Raw genomic sequence first — 17,819 nt, 5'->3', positions numbered from 1 at the left:
TTAATTTCAGTGTCAGCGTTATTTACCTTCTTGTGGGCGCTGACGATGAGCTGGAGCCACTTCTCGGCGGTCTTGGTGGCGGTGATCTCTCTGTCGGGGATGTAGGAAGGGATGAGGCTGAGCAGCCGGTCCTGGAGGACCTCAGGACCGTAGTCCACGAAATACTGCTGAGAGGCCAGCTCTGCGAGGTCCTCCTCCTGAAGAGAGACGGACGCAGGGCAAAGAAAAGAACAAAGAAATGATAGAGCGCTTGACACACTTCAATCCCATGCCCCAAATGAACATTTTAGAGGATTCCTGTGAAGAAATGTAAAGCCTTGCAAAATATTCCATCCAATTAATGCAGAAAGGTATTTATTTTGTTATTTTATTCAATATTTTCTCACATTTTGTTGTGGTTTTGCTCACCTGGTATAGATCTGTATTGGAGATTACTATCTTCTGAAATTTTTTTAACAGAAATGCATTGATTCTTGCTTTATAAATGCTGTAGAAATAGTGAGAATTAATCCAAATCAAATCCAAATGATTTATAGAAAAATTAAGCAGCATATTTTGACATTTGCTAAACTGGAACCATGATGTTTTCACTTTAAATAATGCAAATGACTCCTTATTAAAATAGAAAACAATTCATGTTCTGTCCTCCAACTAATCAAACTAACTAAAGTACAGGGTCTTATAAACTACATTTAAAGCTCGTATTTTGCCTGTTAAGCGGATTGCCTCACCCTCTCGCAGCGGTACTCCCCGAACTTCACCCCCCGTACGATCTGCTGGTAGATGAGGTTGGTGGCGGTGTGGTCCTCGGACGGGTTGTGCCAGGGGTTGAAGATCTCCTTCCGGAAGAACAGCCTCCAGGGGGCGTTCCTCTCTTGGGCGCCCTGCTCCTTCGCGTACTGCTCACACTGAGAGACGGCGTCCATCACGTGGTCGCTGCCGCTGCCCAGAGACGACACCTGGAGCGGATCAAAACACATTCAGACCCTCAAATCCGGAGTGGATACGAGTGAAAGGCTCTCACATCTGACTTCATTCAAAGGATGTTTCCCGGTTATTAAATTATGTTTACAAAATGCCTCTTCAATTAAAATAAAACGCTTCTTTTTACGACCAATTAAAGTCATTGGTAAAAGGGAAATGACGACCAATGAATGAGAGGATTCCCCCGCTGTAGATAATTCACTTTAACTCCTCTATAGACGGTTGGGTAGTTTAATCTGCAGCAATGCATCCTATTCTCTAAGATCTACATCTGTTATTATTTGCATGCATCTCTAAAAATAGAAAGTCGACTTTTCAGGAGTTTCTCAGCTTTGTGACGATGCATTTTCCTGCTGATCCAAGAGGCTTTCTGAAGACTTCATTCAGACTAAGAAGGAGGAACACTTCATGCTTCAGCTAAAAATCCATTTGGAGATGTGTGGTTTTTACTGGACAGGAAAGAGAGGAAGAAATGTAATGTGGCCGGGGAGTAAAAACTACAAACATGGCCTCCCTCTTCCTGGTCTCACCTTGTCGAACAGGGCGATGTACAGCGAGAACCCGAAGCGGTCCCTCAGGTTGATCTTGTCGGCGAGAGCGTTGCAGAGCTCCGAGGCCGTGGTGGCCGAGTCCGCCAGCAGGGTCTTGGTGGTCCCGTCCATGAACGTCACCGGCAGCATGATGGGCTTCTTAGATTTAGTGGCCTGAGGAGGAGGAGGAGGAGGAGGAGGAGGAGGAGGAGGAGGAGGAGGAGGAGGAGAGATGGGATTCAAGACATTTAGTATCATGGCTGCGGGCAAGAATATTCTCAGTGAAATCATCCCAAGCAGCTCTCAGTTTTCTCCACTGGTTTTGTAATTTTCAATCACATGAACTGACTTATTTAAACGGTTTATATTTAAAGATATACTCAGTTTCTTACCTGTAGCTCCAGCCATGACGGCGGCTGTGTCCTGGTGCGGTTCACAAACGTCCTCCTCAACCTTTCCTCACAGTACGGAGCGTAACCGGGGGGGCCGTTGATCAAGAACGTCCGTAAATACTGACAGCAGCGGGGAAGAGAAACAAACAAATCGTTGATGTCATTGATGAAGATCAGACAACGGAAAGGAACAATAGTCATTAAATGCTTTTGAGAAGTACAGACAACTACTTTGTGAAACATTTTCTTGAAGTTTAGCTTCAGTTTTTAACCACTGAGTTTTTACAGTTTCACATCATCTCCAATTCCTGATTTTTTTGTATCAACAATGACATTAAAACACGAATGAATTTGAGATTATTTTATAACTATCTCATCACTTTATATAGAGAGCTATTCCTGTGATGAACACAGAACATCTTCAGACTGAAAACCTTTATTTAGTTGTATGAGAGCAGTGCTCCCTTTCTGACAACTTTCCGACCTCTTCAAAGCTGAATCATCTCACCAGTAATTACAAAAAATGAATTATTCTTTAGGGAAGAGATCTCACACACACACACACACACACACACACACACACACACACACACACACACACACACACACACACACAGGACTCAGCAGGAACTCAGAGATGACATTCAGGATTTGTGAGCTGAAGTTTAAGACGATAATTACGGCGGCGGTCTCTCTCACCTTGACGAACTTCTCGGAGGGGGCGAAGCAGCCGACGCAGAGCGACAGCAGGATCCAGCCTCGGGCGTGGCTGCTCTTAGACGAGTTCTGGGTCAGCTGTTTGCAGATCTGACAGTAGATCTCATCCCTGTGGAGGAAGAGGAACAACAGATGAGCAAAAACACATCCAAGTCTCTGATGGATTTAAGACAGAAGCCCCCAAGATCCCACGCCTTAGTCTGGATTCGGTGGTGATAATAAAGGAAGTGTAGATGGGTCACCTGAGGGCAGGTCTTAGGATGGCATTCCCAATGATGAAGTGAAGCTTCTCCAGGTTGGAGGTGGGTCTGTCCTCCAGCATGCTGTTCCCCTGCAGGCCGTAATCCCCCTCCGTCAGACGCCGGGTCACCTAGAGCACATTTTTAAGAAATACACACTCAGTGTCCCATGAGGAAACTAAACTATAAAAACTACTCATTCTTGCTGTTTTCTTCATGCAAGTTATCCCACTAAATGCAAACCAGCAGACTTTTATTTAAAGACACAAATGTTTTGAAGAGGGCTGAGAACAAGTTGCAAATAAAATGCATTTCATAAAATCTGCATTAATACTTTAACTATGCAATACTTTCATCATGATTTCTGAATAACACGACACACTGTGAACAATTATCTTGTAGTATCATCCTTATTGATATTAATACACTCCCGTTCATAATGTAATATACATATTTGAACATATTTAGTGTTGGTATACACATTCTAACTCATCAAGGTTTAGTTCAATACTTTATGTCATTTTAGGAAGTCCAATTTCCCTTCGAGGGATAAATAACGGATTCAGATTTATTTGCAATGTTTCTTTACTAGACTTTCTGTCTGTAAAGCAGCAAAACCATCCAAATAAATGTGTTTGTTTGCAGGTATAAAAACAACAAACTCTGATGATAACTTCCAAATAATCTGCCGGTTTGAGTCTCACCTCCTCAGCAATTTTAGACTTCCTCTTCAGAGTGAGGGACACGAGTTTATGTCTCACGCTGTTCCTCTTCTGGCTCTCGATGGCGCTGTTCTGCACACACACAAACATGACGTCATTATTACGTTATTTACTCACAAAACCACCTGACCCTCCAGCTCCCTCTCACCTCTCCCTCCACCTGCAGCTCCTGCAGCTCCCTCTTGTACGTCCTCTTGCCGAGGGTTTCGTAGATCTTCGTCATGACGGGGATCTTCTCGCTGCCGTCGTTGATCGCCACCTGACACTTGGGCTCCTGCAGGTCTCCCATGAACCTCAACACGGTGATCCACACCGCCAACGCAGCCTGCAGGACGGGGGGAGTATTTATATCCTTTATTTAAGTAAAGATAGTAAGTACTGGAGGGAATTAACTTAACTTCTTAGCGTGAATACTGAAAGGTGCTTTGTGTTTTAAGCATTAGTGTCCTTTCCTTGAACTGATAACATCCACTGACTGGATTAGCAGTTAAGGGTCTTTCTGTCTCTCACCAGCTGGTCTCCTTCGTCCTCGTGGAAGAGCAGCGGTTGCTTCAGAGCTCGTCTGATGTAGGTGTGAGTAGAAACTCCTTGGAAGTATGTGGCGGCAAACTTGGAGAACTTGTACTCGGACAGATCCTCATCTTCCTCCTCAGGCAGTGGCCGGGCTTCATTCATCACCTCCTCTTCAGCCTCCTCACCGGTGTTCTCCAAGTCCTGGGGGGGAGGAGAAGCAATATATAGGTGGTATTTTTAGCATTTCACATATTATGTATCAGGAGGTTCTTCCTCCATCCTTGCATACTAAATATGATGTAAGTATGCATACTTCAAATCCTGCAGGGGCTCGTCCGTCCTGGTTGGGCAGCGGTCCGGAGTTCCCCAGGAACCCGAACATCCGGTCCACCATGTCGGAGTGATCCACAGGCTGCTCCTTCTCCCGCTCCATCTGCTCCAGCAGCTCCTTCTTCCTCCTCGACTCCTCCTTCTCCTCCCGCTCCCGGTCCTCCTGCTGCTGGGTGAGCAGCACCAGCCTCTCCTGGTGCTTCCTCTCCGCCTCCACCTTCGCCCGGCGTGCCGTCATCTGGTTCCGCAGGCGCTCCTCCTCAGACAGGCGCTGCCGCTCGGCCTCCAGGCGGCGCTGCAGCTGCGGACAGGAAACAGGAAGTTACAGCGGTTAGCTTTTATTCTGTCGGACTGTAAACTAAACACTAGAGCAGAGGAACTGAAGGGGGGCATTACAGGACTATTCTTTAGAGCAAAATACTTCATTTCTAGTCAGCATTTCTCTAGCTAGTTTAAAGGGGCTTCCAGCCACTTAACTTCTTCCTTGCCGGGTCGCTGGAGCTGCAGACTCGCTCAGGAATATTATTTGTTAGTTCTCCGCAAAGCTATTTAATACCTCATGACGCTGATCACAAACTGAGATTAAACAAGCATTTACAAAACAGAACATTTATTCAACATTTCTTTCAGGACAGGAGAGAAAAAGAGGAAAAGCAAAACATCACAGACAACATGCCAATTCATTTCAGAACAGAGTAGAAAAGAAGGTTAAATGGTGACATACTTCAGGCACAGATCACATGAGAGACTCCGAGGTGTTTGAGAGGCCTCAGGATGCAAAAGGGTTTTATAGATTCCCAGACAGTGATATTAAAATCCTTGTTCAGATACTTTTGAAACTTTCGAAACACACAATGTGACGTTAGATGATGACAAATCCCTTTCTTCAGATTGAGGACTGTAAGCCTTTTATAAATGCTCTGTTAATCAATCTGTTATTGGTTTATCTGCAGCAGATGTATAACATGCATTTACATTCATCTAACAATAATGTCTGGCAAATATTCGTGTGTGTGAGGCTCACTGGCAGTGAATGTAGGGGATCACTTCGTCGTTGTTATTGTTGGTTTGTGTTTTTCTTATTCATTTTTCTTACATTCAGTAAAAAGCAATGGCTCATTTGTATTTGCATATATTATGTTCACCATTCCTACATGACAAACACTGCTTATAAATATTATAAATCAAAATAAAAAAAGATTGAGGATTGTGTTGGACCACGTTGTGTTTTTAGAGTGATGAGGTAATAAAACGGTCAGAAAGTGTAACAAAGAAAAGACATTCAACACCCGAAGGCCCCTCTCTTTGGCACGTCAGCCACATGGTAAAGGTAGACGTAGTAAACAAAGTGGTCTCGGTTTACCTCTGCCCTGAGCCGCTGGCAGAGGCGGCGGGCGATCATGCCGCGGGTGTACGCCTGCAGCGTCAACACGGCACGGAGGCGCCGCCAGAACGTCTGGCGGATGAGGAAGCCTCGGCAGCGCGCCTGGATCATGGTCACGCGGAGGCGGGTCGTCCGGTAGCTCTTGTAGTACTTCCTGGATCTGTAGACGGCCTGGAGGCGCAGGAAGCCGGTCTGCATCTGGGGAGAGGAGAGGGGGTGGGAGAAGAGGTCAGAGGGAGGACTGGAGGCTGCATCTGAGATAGATATCATTGTTTACTAAACACTACACAGGTAAGCCTGAAGGACTCACCTTTTGGAAGTTCCTCCTGCACCGATAGCCCCTCCACACCTTCTGGATCAAAGTCACAGCGCTCCTCAGCCGGAGGAAGTGAGTCCTGCGACAGGAGAGGAGGCATTCACTCCACTTATGCATTTTAAGACACTTTACCTTATTCGTGTTATGCAATGCTACCCGTCCACTCATCCACTACACCCCACCTCTCTTTGAGTCCTCTCACAGCCTTCTGGATCAGGATGACTTTGTCTGTGATGCCTTTGTCTCTCTCGATCTCCAGCTGCATGTCGTGGTGATCCTGACGGGACACAAGCAGAGACAAATCAAGAGGAGGGAAAGGCCTTTTATTGGATATGATGAGCCTACGTTTTTTATTTAAGTCAATTTATTGAACATTTTAACAAAGATTTATTTTTGTACAAAGTATAAATAATAAAGTTCATGTTCAAAAGGGGCAAGAAGAAGCATGAAAGGTTTTCTAGTCCTACCCCCTGTAGCGAACATTGCTAATCGAGAGTCAGACAGAGTTCAATTCATCATTCATTCATCATCTCTGTACAAATCAATGAAAAATAAATAATAATAATAATAATAATAATAATAATATAATAATAATAATATAATAATAATGATAATATAATAATAATAAATAATAATAATAATATAATAAATAATAATAATAAATAATAATATAATAATAATAATATAATAATATAATAATAATAATAATAATAATAATATAATAAATAATAATAATAATAATAATTATAATAATAATTATTATTATATAATAATAATAATAATAATTATAATAAAATAATAATCTTTACAGTTAAACCCCCAAAAAAAATCCTCAAACACAAACAAGTCAAGTTGTCTCTGGTTTCAACCTGGTCTTTAAGATCTGCCTTTTTTGATCGAGCCCTGTTGAGGATTCAGAGTCCAGATGCTGCAGATCACACACTTTCACACACCAACAACAAATAAACAAACCTTGAGGAAGATCTTGGTCTTCCCGATCTGCCAGTCTCCCAGTTTCCCGAACTGGGCGAGAACGATCTGCTGACAGGTTCCCCTGAGGTCTTCCTGTGAGGAGAGAGAAGGTACGTAAAGACTTCTGCTCTTCAGATCCTGGATGATGGAACAGCTGGCTGTGTGTGTGTGTGTGTGTGTGTGTGTGTGTGTGTGTGTGTGTGTGTGTGTGTGTGTGTGTGTGTGTGTGTGTGTGTGTGTGTGTGTTTGTTGTTGACCTGTATGTTGGCGGGTTTGACCCCGGGCATGAGGACTCGGTATCGGTCCACAAACTCCATGAAGCTGTATCTGATGGGATATCCGGCCCGTCGTATCCGGATGGTCTCCATCATGCCGGAGTATCTCAGCTGACGGATACACAGCTCTCTGTCGAACAGCTGAAGGAAACAAACAACAACAACAACAACACAAAGTGACATTTACAGAAGCTAAATTAGAAAAGAGCTTTAAGTGAAATATTTCAAGATACTATATGTGTTTAAGATCTGTAGAAATGGCCCCTTGGCTCCTGAATGTGTAGTTTTCTTTATTTGTTCTGACTGCACCATAGCATGTATAATACTATTTATTCAATTAAAAACTCTCAATAAAAGATTCAAGTAAAAAAACAGAGATTATAGCTCCAAAGAAATGCAATTTATTCAACATGTAAAGCTTTTTCGTTGATATTTGGGAATTATTGTACGCCCAGCAGCCGGGTAATTTAAGATAATCTCAATAAGTGGAAACTGTCCAAAGCTAACACACCCTAAATAGAATAAAGCTTATTAATTAAAAAGTTAAATCTTGATTAACCTGAAAAAATAGGGATTATTTTGCCTGAATGTTTCTTGACCCTGAAGCACAAACACCAGGAAAAGGAGGTCACATGTTTTTTAATGGTATTTATTCAAATGTAAAGCTGAAAATGAGAATTTGCATTAATTTGGGCATTAAAGACATTTTTCTACAGTTCGATAGTGTGATTATTGGCTGATATTGAACACTGTTTTGCAATAACACTCTGCAGTATCTACTTTTACTATTGAATAATAATATTCCTGGCTGCTCTGTTGTGTATGTGTGACTTATTTCTACACCTCGATTGTGCTTCTTTATTTAAATTGAGTAGTCTAGATGACCCCCCAACACACTTGAACCCGCGCTACAAACTGGGGAAGGGTTGCGTTTCCCTGAGGAGTGTTTCTTCTCACCATGGGTTTTTTTAACTCGTTGGGTTTGATGCAGCGCACGAAGAACGGCTGACACACGCTGAGCGTCCGCATCAACATCTCCAGAGAGCGCTTGAACTGACTGCTCAGGGTGGGGGAGCGCTTCCTAGTCTCTGCACCCTGCACACACACACACACAAATTACAGACGTTACACAAACTTCCTCCAGAGTCAGTAAATGAACACATAGTGAGGAACTGCAGACTCACATGAGCATATGGTGCAGAATTTTGGGGGGTTTCGCTCCTCTGAAACTGAAAGAGAGCGATATCTTTTGTACATTTTATTTGGAAATATCCATATCATTAAATATATATATTTTTGCTTTGAGTGTGTGTACTTATTTTATTCAATATTTTACTTTCATTTTATATTTAAGTTGACGTATCATTAATATGTTTATAACTAATAAGTATATGTCAGAAGTACACTGTACATTTAATGTAAAGAAGCATCTTCCAATTAAATAAATCTTGAAACAAATAAGAAAAACAGAATCCAGCAAATATTTTTAAGACTTGTTTTGGAATTCTAATAATTAATTGGCAATTAAATTAATTAATCTGGACTTTTTTGAGTTGTTGTAATTGTTTTCCTCAGTTTGAAAGGTCAAAGACAGTCTCACAGGCATGTCAAAAGTTCTGAAATATTATTTGAATTCACGTTTATTTTTGTCTGTTCCTTTAACTTTACTTAAGTTGCATTTGTAGAGATTTCAGGATTTCATTTAAACCATATTCGGTGAGTAGTTTGCAGCATGAGGACAAACACTGAGCACAGGGGGCACATTATTTCTACTAAAACAAGACAACATCTCTGGCAGTGGTCTTCACTGATTGAGAGTTTTAGAGAAGCCCAAACAGAAATCATGATGGGAATGTCTTCTTAGAAAGCCCTCAAGTCGTCAAAAGTAATAATTAGAATTGAGGAGTGTGTATCAGAGAGTCTGCTGGTTAAATGCTCATTAAATACAAAGGTGCTCCTCTGACTTCTGCTACAACGACCTGTAGGGTAAGAAGGAAAGCTTGTGGAAAGCAGGAGAGGGTCTTATTCAGATTAAGCGAAACACACAGAGGGTTTTATTCAGTGTTTCTAAAGGACGTTGGTTACCTTAGGAATGGGAGTGCTGGGCTGCTGATAGCCGCACAGAAACTGAAGCGAAAGAAGAAGAAGAAGAAGACGGGAAACAAGAGAGGAATGAGAGGAGCTGTTAGTTAGAAGAAAGGAAAGGATCAAGAGAGGCAAACGATACAGAAACATCTTAAAGTCTTCACAAAGGAGGTGAAATACATTAGTCCGTCACACAGAGCCATACGGGACTACATATCCTCTTACATACTGGTCCTTTCCTGGTTTCAAAAGCTGCATTACAGGAAAGTGAAGTGATTTTTTCACTTGGCAGTCTCTTCTAGCTATAGTAGTGGATGCCTTTAGCCGTTAAATTCACATTACTGATGAGTCTTTATCTCAAATCACACAAAACCACGATGACGGGATCCTGAGACTCATTCCTGCACCACTCTTTAGTCAACACTGCCATCTTGTCTTCATGTTGATATTAGATTTCCTCCATACTGTCCAGCCCTACCATCCTCACAGCAGACTTTAGGCCTTTAAGTGATGTCAGCGTGTTTCTGGACTCACCATGGCCACGTCCGCCTGGAAGATCTGCTTGATGAACTTGTTCTTGGACGAGTGAACGAGCTGGATGATGTCGGTGTGGAGGCTGTCTCGGTTTTTCTCCAGGAACCCTTGATGGTACATAAGAAAGCAGTATTTAGACTGCATCACCAGAGGAAACATCAGCCTTTATCTATGAAAATCATGTGAGTATTCGTTATGAAAATAGAGAAATAGTATGATGTTTGTCTGTGAAGTATCTGTCTGTGAATGCTTGGATTGGATGTGTATTTATTTCTGTATCTTGTGCAAAGGTCTGCTTGAAATAAGAGGCCTGAGCCGGGCCTGATCCGGAGGCCTGATCCGGACAAGAACACCTTGTCCGGATCAAAAAAATGCATAAAAATTAGGTTTAATGAAAGGATTAACATTTTATTTTATTATTATTATTCATTCATTACTGTGAAAGAAGGATATACTGCTGTAGTTGGTTAAGGTGGAGCTCGTTGGAACAATAGCAATATCAATTAACAATATCATGTTCATAAATGATTGATCTCAAGGTTTCTTCTCTCTTTAAAAATGAAACAATGATGTAGAAAATAGTGAGAAATTCTGTCAAAATGACCCCAAAGCTCAAATTGACACGCATGAAAAATGACCTATCAATAAAAATAAAACAGGACGAACCTCTGGTCTCGTAGTTCACCACGCCGGCGAAGTGTTGGATCCCAAACTGAGTGGCGTAGCTGTTTTTCGGCGGGATGTAGTTGTAGTTCAGCTTGTGCTGTGAGTTCAGCTTGTACAGCATGGTGGCGTCGGTGCCCTGCAGAGCAACACCGTCCAGGTTAGATCAAGTCGCCATTGTTGAGTACATTATGCATCCAGTGAACCCCCACACACACCTTGGGGAACTTGCTCTCCTCGTCGATCAGCGAGATGATGTTCATGGGTTTGTTGGCGATCATGTCCAGAGCATCCTGGTTGTCGGTGAACTCGATGTGCTGCCAGCTGATGTCCTCCAGGTTGTACTCCTCCTGCTCCAGCTTGAAGACGTGCCGCACGAAGAACTGCTGCAGGTTCTCGTTGGCGAAGTTGATGCACAGCTGCTCGAAACTACGGAGGAGAGGGAGGAGGAGGAGGAGGAAGTGAAATACAGAATTTGAGACAGTGAAGTCGCAGTTAAAACGAGTGTAATCGAGTAATTATCTCCACAGGTTATTTATATTATAACCGTGAAAAAAAATGAAGGAAGAACCTCCTTTTATCTGGAAGGAAAACCAGTGTTTGATTTTACAAATTAGGGTCAAAACAGTGGATTTCTGTGTTGGATAAACAGACCATTATCGATGCTTTCAGAACAAAATCACCTGTTGACGATGAAGTTCTCGAACCCGAAGATGTCCAGCAGCCCGATGGAGCGCCGCACGATGTTGCTCTCGCAGGACGGCGGTCTAAAGATGGCCGCGTTGATCTTATCCACGATCCAGACAAACAGCCGCCCGTAGATCCCCTGGGAAGAGAGCAGAAGGAACACATCTTAAATGGTTATTGGACTAATGTGAGCGCTGCTCTCTGTGGGATTTGTTGGGCTGCAGATATACAGTCAGAGCACCGGCCAACAAAAGGCAAATCCATCCTGGCAGGAAGGCAGCTCAACCTGTTTGCATATTCCTCCCTGACACCAAACCACACCTCAGAGGTTTTGAGTGTTCAGGATAACAGATTTCTGTCTCTGTGGTGAAAAAAGACGTGTACCTTGACGAAGGCGTCCCTCACGTCCAGGCCCTGCTCCACGCTAAGCGGCGTGGCGACACTTTCCCCCCGTGTGATCAGAGTCCGTGTGGTCAGACACACCATCACATCCTTCGGGTCCACCTTTCACACACACATTAGAGAATGAATTGCATGCTTTAAATAATCTAATGGAATAATTCTCACAGCCTGGGATGTTATTTTACTTCTTTTGTGTAAACTACACTTCCCCGATGGACCTGCATATTTTTTTGTACAATGCAAAGTTATTTCATAGCATAGTAATTGTCCTTTTACTGATTAATAAATGTTCACACACACACACACACACACACACACACACACACACACCTCCAGCAGTGAAGCAGCAGTCACCAGGTCTGGGGATCTCACGACCACACAGGCGTCCAGGTTGTCGTACGTACGAGCTGAGAAGAAACACAAATAAATCTCTCATCACGTCTCTGATTCAGTTAGCCTTCGTGAGTAAAGGGTGTGTGTGTGTGTGTGTGTGTGTGTGTGTGTGTGTGTGTGTGTGTGTGCGCGCCGATGGCCGTACCCTCGTAGCGCAGGTTTCCCATGTGCAGGATGGCGGCGAGCAGCTTGGAGATCTCCCAGTTCTCCGTCTCCGTGAACATGAGGACCTTCATGGCCGACAGGATGCTGGAGTAATCCCTCAGGTCGTCTCTGCCGTCACACGCTGTGCACTTACCCTGCGATGAAGAGCACACTTTTTATCCTCAATAGAAGAGTGGATTGAGGAAAAGAAGATGCTGTTTTTGTTTGAATGTGCCCTATTGAAAAGATCTGCTTTAGTGTTAACATTAAGTACATTTGAGACTTGAAAAACATCAGATTGTAGGTTGAGTTTTTAGCTTTAGAGCTCAACAACAACCCGATACTTCAGTAATCACTCAGACGTTCTCACCATGGTGAGGTAGGAGTAGTCCGTGGCGAGTCCCAGGCCGAGCTTAGCCTTCATCTCCGGAGCCATGCCCTTCAGAATGCAGTAAAACACGTGGTAGTTCCTCTCATCCGGAGCCTGCAGGAGGACAGGGGGAGGGAAAGCAGACATTAGTGGACTGAAAATGCCACTGAGGATGTTTGGAGGAGGACCTGGTGTCTCACCTGTCGGCACACTCGGGATTTCTCCAGCAGGTACTGCTCTATCTTGGCTCCTTCGATGGCGCCTCGCTTGTTGAAGTGGATATCGACATACTTCCCAAAGCGGCTGGAGTTGTCGTTACGGATGGTCTTGGCATTCCCGAAGGCTGAATGGATCAACAAATCCAACAGGGAGCCGGGGTAAAAGATCATTGCTGTAGATCATGTGATGTCAAGAAACCTTAAGATCTGCCACTTTAAGCAGTCTTTAGAGTCACACTACAGTTCTATACAACAAAAGCAGCATTAATCTGACTCTTAGGATCATTCGGTATGATTGACAGCTCCAGAACAGTCAGACTTGACGTGTGTTTTCCAGATGTTTATTTCTGACCTTCCAGGATGGGCGTGGCCTCCAGGACTTGCTGTTCGATCCAGGAGTGTTGCCCGCTGATGGCTGCCAGGAACTGCAGGATCAGCTTGGTGCTCTCTGTCTTCCCGGCTCCAGACTCACCGCTGTCTCACACACACACACACACACACACACACACACACACACACACACACACACACACACACACACACACACACACACACACACACACACACACACACACACACACACACACACACACACACACACACACACACACACACACACACACACACACACACACACACACACACACACACACACACACACACACACACACACACACACACACACACACACACACAGAGGACTGTTACACAATCAGGTGGTAGTCAGCCTGCTGATGCTGGCAGACCGTATGTGCTCCCACCTGATGATGCAGCACTGGTCCTTGTTGTTGCGCTGCATGTTGAAGTAGCAGTTGTCTGCGATGGCGAAGATGTGCGGCGGCAGCTCTCCGATCTTCTTGTTGGTGTAGAGGCGGATCTGGTCGGGGCTGTAGATCGGGAGCAGCTGGTATGGGTTCACCGCCACCAGGATGGAGCCTGTGTACGTCTGCAGGAAAAAGATGAGTGGGAGTTAAAAAAAGAAATGCATTTTAGAGACAGTTCATCCTAAATCAATCAGCTGTTATATTCTCCACGTCATTCTAAGTCTTTCTGATTTGACTGATAGGAAAGTGGAATGCATTTACAGAGAGAAGGAACCCAGAGTCTGTGTTATTAATCACATGGAATTGTAAGAGTTGCATTAAATTTAAAGCATTACTGTTATTCATTAGTATTGATTTACTCCAAACACTAACCCAGATTTATTCCAAAAGGTTTTAAAAAAGCTACTGAAGAACACGGAGAAGAAACATCAATTAAAAGAGTTGTTAGTGGGAGGAAGTCAGAAGAGAAGTTTGCAAACCTTGAGTAATTAAAAAAATAAACTGAGATTAAAGGATAAAAAAATTGGCAAAATTATGAATATTTTCAGGGATTATTAGAATTACAGATTTGCACGAATCAGGTTATTTAATTTTTTTGTCACACCAGCTTTTTTACTCACCCTTCCACCACAATTAGTCTAGAAGGAGAGACACAACACAGTACATCAATATGTTTTCAGGATATATCCACCGTACTATATCCACCGGTAAATCCCTGTTTCTCATTCCCTTTATAAGTAAACTCAGATCTGAGTCTACCAGGGATGTGAGGACATGTTTATTTCTTTATTTATAGCACCAGCAAAGTGCAGATTATTGAGGCTGCATGTAAACAGATTAACCTGAATAACAATTTATCTGGACTGCAGCCAATCAATCCGTTTTATGAATGAGTTTTATGAATCTAACTCTTTGCTTTTTAGGATCAAAACAGCTCCCAGTGGCAGAGAGATAAAAACTCTTATTTCTGAAGTTATTATCAGAAATATCTTTAGTTTCTCAGGGAATATTCAAAGTAAGTAACCTGGTTTTGGGTAATGTATGTATAAAAACAACTAAAACAATTAAGAGATAAGGTCTTTAATTGGTAAAATCCCTGTTTCTTCCCCTTCACAAGTAAACCTGTGGATCTTGGTCTATCTGGGATGTGAGGACACCTTGGTCTATCTGGGATGTGAGGACACCTTGGTCTATCTGGGATGTGAGGACATCTTGGTCTATCTGGGATGTGAGGACAACTTGGTCTATCTGGGATGTGAGGACATCTTGGTCTATCTGGGATGTGAGGACATCTTGGTCTATCTGGGATGTGAGGACATCTTGGTCTATCTGGGATGTGAGGACATCTTGGTCTATCTGGGATGTGAGGACATCTTGGTCTATCTGGGATGTGAGGACACCTTGGTCTATCCGGGATGTGAGGACATGTTTATTTCTTTATTTATAGGACCAGTAAAATGCAGATTGTTGGAGCTGCATGTAAACAGATTAACCTGAACTCCTCTGGACTGCGGCCAATAACCCTCCATGTTCAGAGACAACAGACGCAGTAAACATGTGTGTACTCTGTGTACTCAGGGTGGGGGGGGGGGAACAGAGGGATTACTGACGTAGATGACCCGCTCGTTGTAGCGGATCAGGAGGTTTCGGAGGATGCCGGCTTCGTTCAGGTCGCCCAGACGGATCATGTCCTCCACGCCGTGCACCGAGGTCGGGTGCATGGGTTTGATGTTGGTGGCATTCTGAGGAGAAATCCAGTGTTCCTGTGTGTGGTGGAGTAAAGGGAGGAAGCGGATATTTAACTGGAAGATTTATAATTGAATGGATTTATTATAATGTGATTGTTGTAGTTTTATTCATTCGTTATTTAGATTTAATAATAATTATAATTTTATGGCACTTTTTTTCCTACATTAAAAGACACACAAAAAATGAATTCAATAAAATCAATGCTAGATTCATAAATGATATACAAAAGACATCACCTCAACTTAAGTAAGTACAGTAAATACAAATAAATAAACCTCATATAATAAATAATAATAATATATAATAATAATTGAGAGTAAAAAAGATAAAGGTTTTTGCCCACTTCTTATCTGGTGGATAAAATCTATTATTACTGATAGAGATGATAAGAAAAACTGAATCTTTTTATGAATTCTCCTTTATGAATTAAGACGACACATAAAATACTGGATACAAGTTATTAAATATTCCATATGGTGGATTTTAACGAGGCTTATTCACATTAAAAGTGTCTCAAAGAACTCTGAAACTTCCCTCCTTCATCCTCCATCTATGCTTTTGTCTTACCTTCCCTTCATCGTCCAGGACATGGATCTGTCTGGAGTCGCACAGTTTGACCACGGCTCCCACCGGGACGTCAAACTCTCGACCCGTCTTAAGGTCCAGCCACACATAGTCCCCCTGGATCATCAAAGAGACACATGAAATCACCCAGTATTCACATTAATAGAGGAAATAGCCAGGAACATGAGGAGATACAGGTAGTGTTTGGCATCTCTCTTGGTGAAAATCTAGATTCAGTGCATATAATAAAGAATCAACTATAAAGTGTTAACAGCAGCAGAGGTAGTGTGAGCTAGTCGTCATGTAATACACTTTATGCTTTTCTTTCTGCTATAACCTCACTGTTTAGGGTCTGTGATTATTTCCACATGTATGTTGAATAACTAGGAAATAGTTAAGGCCAACTTAAGCTGCCAACTCTCAGACCGGGAGGGTTTAGCCTGAAAGAGGTTTAATATGACCAACCTCAGCTCAGGGAAGAAGTGATTTAACCCGACTGACCCTAGAGAGGACGTGGTTTAGAGAAGTGTGAATTCCAACACATTGTACGTGATAGGCTGAGGAGGCGGGACAGCTCTAAGCGGTTGACCAATCACAACAGAGCCGGCCAGCTAACCAATCAGAGCAGACTTGGCTCTGGTTTCAGACAGAGGGTGAAAGGAGGTGCTGCAGCACAGGCAGTATGAGAAAAATAAAGAGCTTTCTGAACATTAAAGCATGGAGACATGTCATACAGACACAAGAACCTGAAAGCAGCTACTGAGCACATTATACAGTCTATGGTTCTTCCCAATATGACCAACCTGTTGCAGAATGACCATGTTTCAGCTTCAGGTGGATAGCAGGACATCAGAAGTCACCATGTGAGGGCTCTGCAGAGACAGGTCACAGGCATCAGAAAAAAAAAAAGTATTGATATTGAACGGGTAATGTGGTTTTGTGTGAGGTTTGATGAAAGAGAGACAGCAGAACATATCAAACATCTGCACACAAGTGTACTCCTCTCACATCAAAACATGCTAAGTGCATAATAGAATAACATGAAGCTGCAGGAATGAGTCCTCAAACTCGGAAATTAGTTCAACATTGACGTGAAGTCATGTGACCGTGCTGTAGTTCCTTTATGGCCCAACATTAGCCACCTTTAGCTTAGCGGTGGAGACGTGAAGTCATGTGACCGTGCTGTAGTTCCTTTATAGCCCAACATTAGCCACCTTTAGCTTAGCGGTGGTGACCTGAAGTCATGTGACCGTGCTGTAGTTCCTTTGTAGCCCAACATTAGCCGCCTTTAGCTTAGCGGTGGAGACGTGAAGTCATGTGACCGTGCTGTAGTTCCTTTGTAGCCCAACATTAGCCGCCTTTAGCTTAGCGGTGGTGACCTGAAGTCATGTGACCGTGCTGTAGTTCCTTTATAGCCCAACATTAGCCACCTTTAGCTTAGCGGTGGAGACGTGAAGTCATGTGACCGTGCTGTAGTTCCTTTATGGCCCAACATTAGCCACCTTTAGCTTAGCGGTGGAGACGTGAAGTCATGTGACCGTGCTGTAGTTCCTTTATAGCCCAACATTAGCCACCTTTAGCTTAGCGGTGGAGACGTGAAGTCATGTGACCGTGCTGTAGTTCCTTTATAGCCCAACATTAGCCACCTTTAGCTTAGCGGTGGTGACCTGAAGTCATGTGACCGTGCTGTAGTTCCTTTATAGCCCAACATTAGCCGCTTTTAGCTTAGCGGTGGAGACGTGAAGCCATGTGACCGTGCTGTAGTTCCTTTGTAGCCCAACATTAGCCGCCTTTAGCTTAGCGGTGGTGACC

The 17,819-nt window shown here is 43.2% G+C and overlaps 1 protein-coding gene across 1 annotated transcript in view; it reads right to left on the bottom strand.

The window, feature by feature from the left end:
• Positions 1 to 17,819, bottom strand: part of LOC134872185 (unconventional myosin-VIIa-like) — a 31,992-nt gene that overhangs the window by 10,250 nt on the left and 3,923 nt on the right. The window contains 31 exon segments of the mRNA XM_063895359.1: positions 27 to 197; positions 732 to 959; positions 1,515 to 1,688; positions 1,907 to 2,026; positions 2,606 to 2,732; positions 2,866 to 2,993; positions 3,567 to 3,656; positions 3,733 to 3,909; positions 4,095 to 4,298; positions 4,411 to 4,728; positions 5,791 to 6,009; positions 6,122 to 6,206; positions 6,310 to 6,404; positions 7,100 to 7,192; positions 7,357 to 7,515; positions 8,332 to 8,469; positions 9,460 to 9,501; positions 9,994 to 10,100; positions 10,660 to 10,795; positions 10,875 to 11,085; positions 11,340 to 11,482; positions 11,728 to 11,847; positions 12,076 to 12,152; positions 12,284 to 12,437; positions 12,653 to 12,766; positions 12,853 to 12,995; positions 13,223 to 13,344; positions 13,632 to 13,816; positions 15,305 to 15,457; positions 16,011 to 16,124; positions 16,811 to 16,879. Of these exon segments, the coding sequence (XP_063751429.1) occupies positions 27 to 197; positions 732 to 959; positions 1,515 to 1,688; positions 1,907 to 2,026; positions 2,606 to 2,732; positions 2,866 to 2,993; positions 3,567 to 3,656; positions 3,733 to 3,909; positions 4,095 to 4,298; positions 4,411 to 4,728; positions 5,791 to 6,009; positions 6,122 to 6,206; positions 6,310 to 6,404; positions 7,100 to 7,192; positions 7,357 to 7,515; positions 8,332 to 8,469; positions 9,460 to 9,501; positions 9,994 to 10,100; positions 10,660 to 10,795; positions 10,875 to 11,085; positions 11,340 to 11,482; positions 11,728 to 11,847; positions 12,076 to 12,152; positions 12,284 to 12,437; positions 12,653 to 12,766; positions 12,853 to 12,995; positions 13,223 to 13,344; positions 13,632 to 13,816; positions 15,305 to 15,457; positions 16,011 to 16,124; positions 16,811 to 16,828 (4,365 nt within the window). The 5' untranslated portion in view covers positions 16,829 to 16,879.

This window comes from Eleginops maclovinus, chromosome 11, assembly GCF_036324505.1.
Source record: "Eleginops maclovinus isolate JMC-PN-2008 ecotype Puerto Natales chromosome 11, JC_Emac_rtc_rv5, whole genome shotgun sequence".
NCBI lineage: Eukaryota > Metazoa > Chordata > Actinopteri > Perciformes > Eleginopidae > Eleginops > Eleginops maclovinus.
Note: the sequence above shows the minus strand (reverse complement) of the source record. Positions and strands in the feature narration are given on the sequence as shown.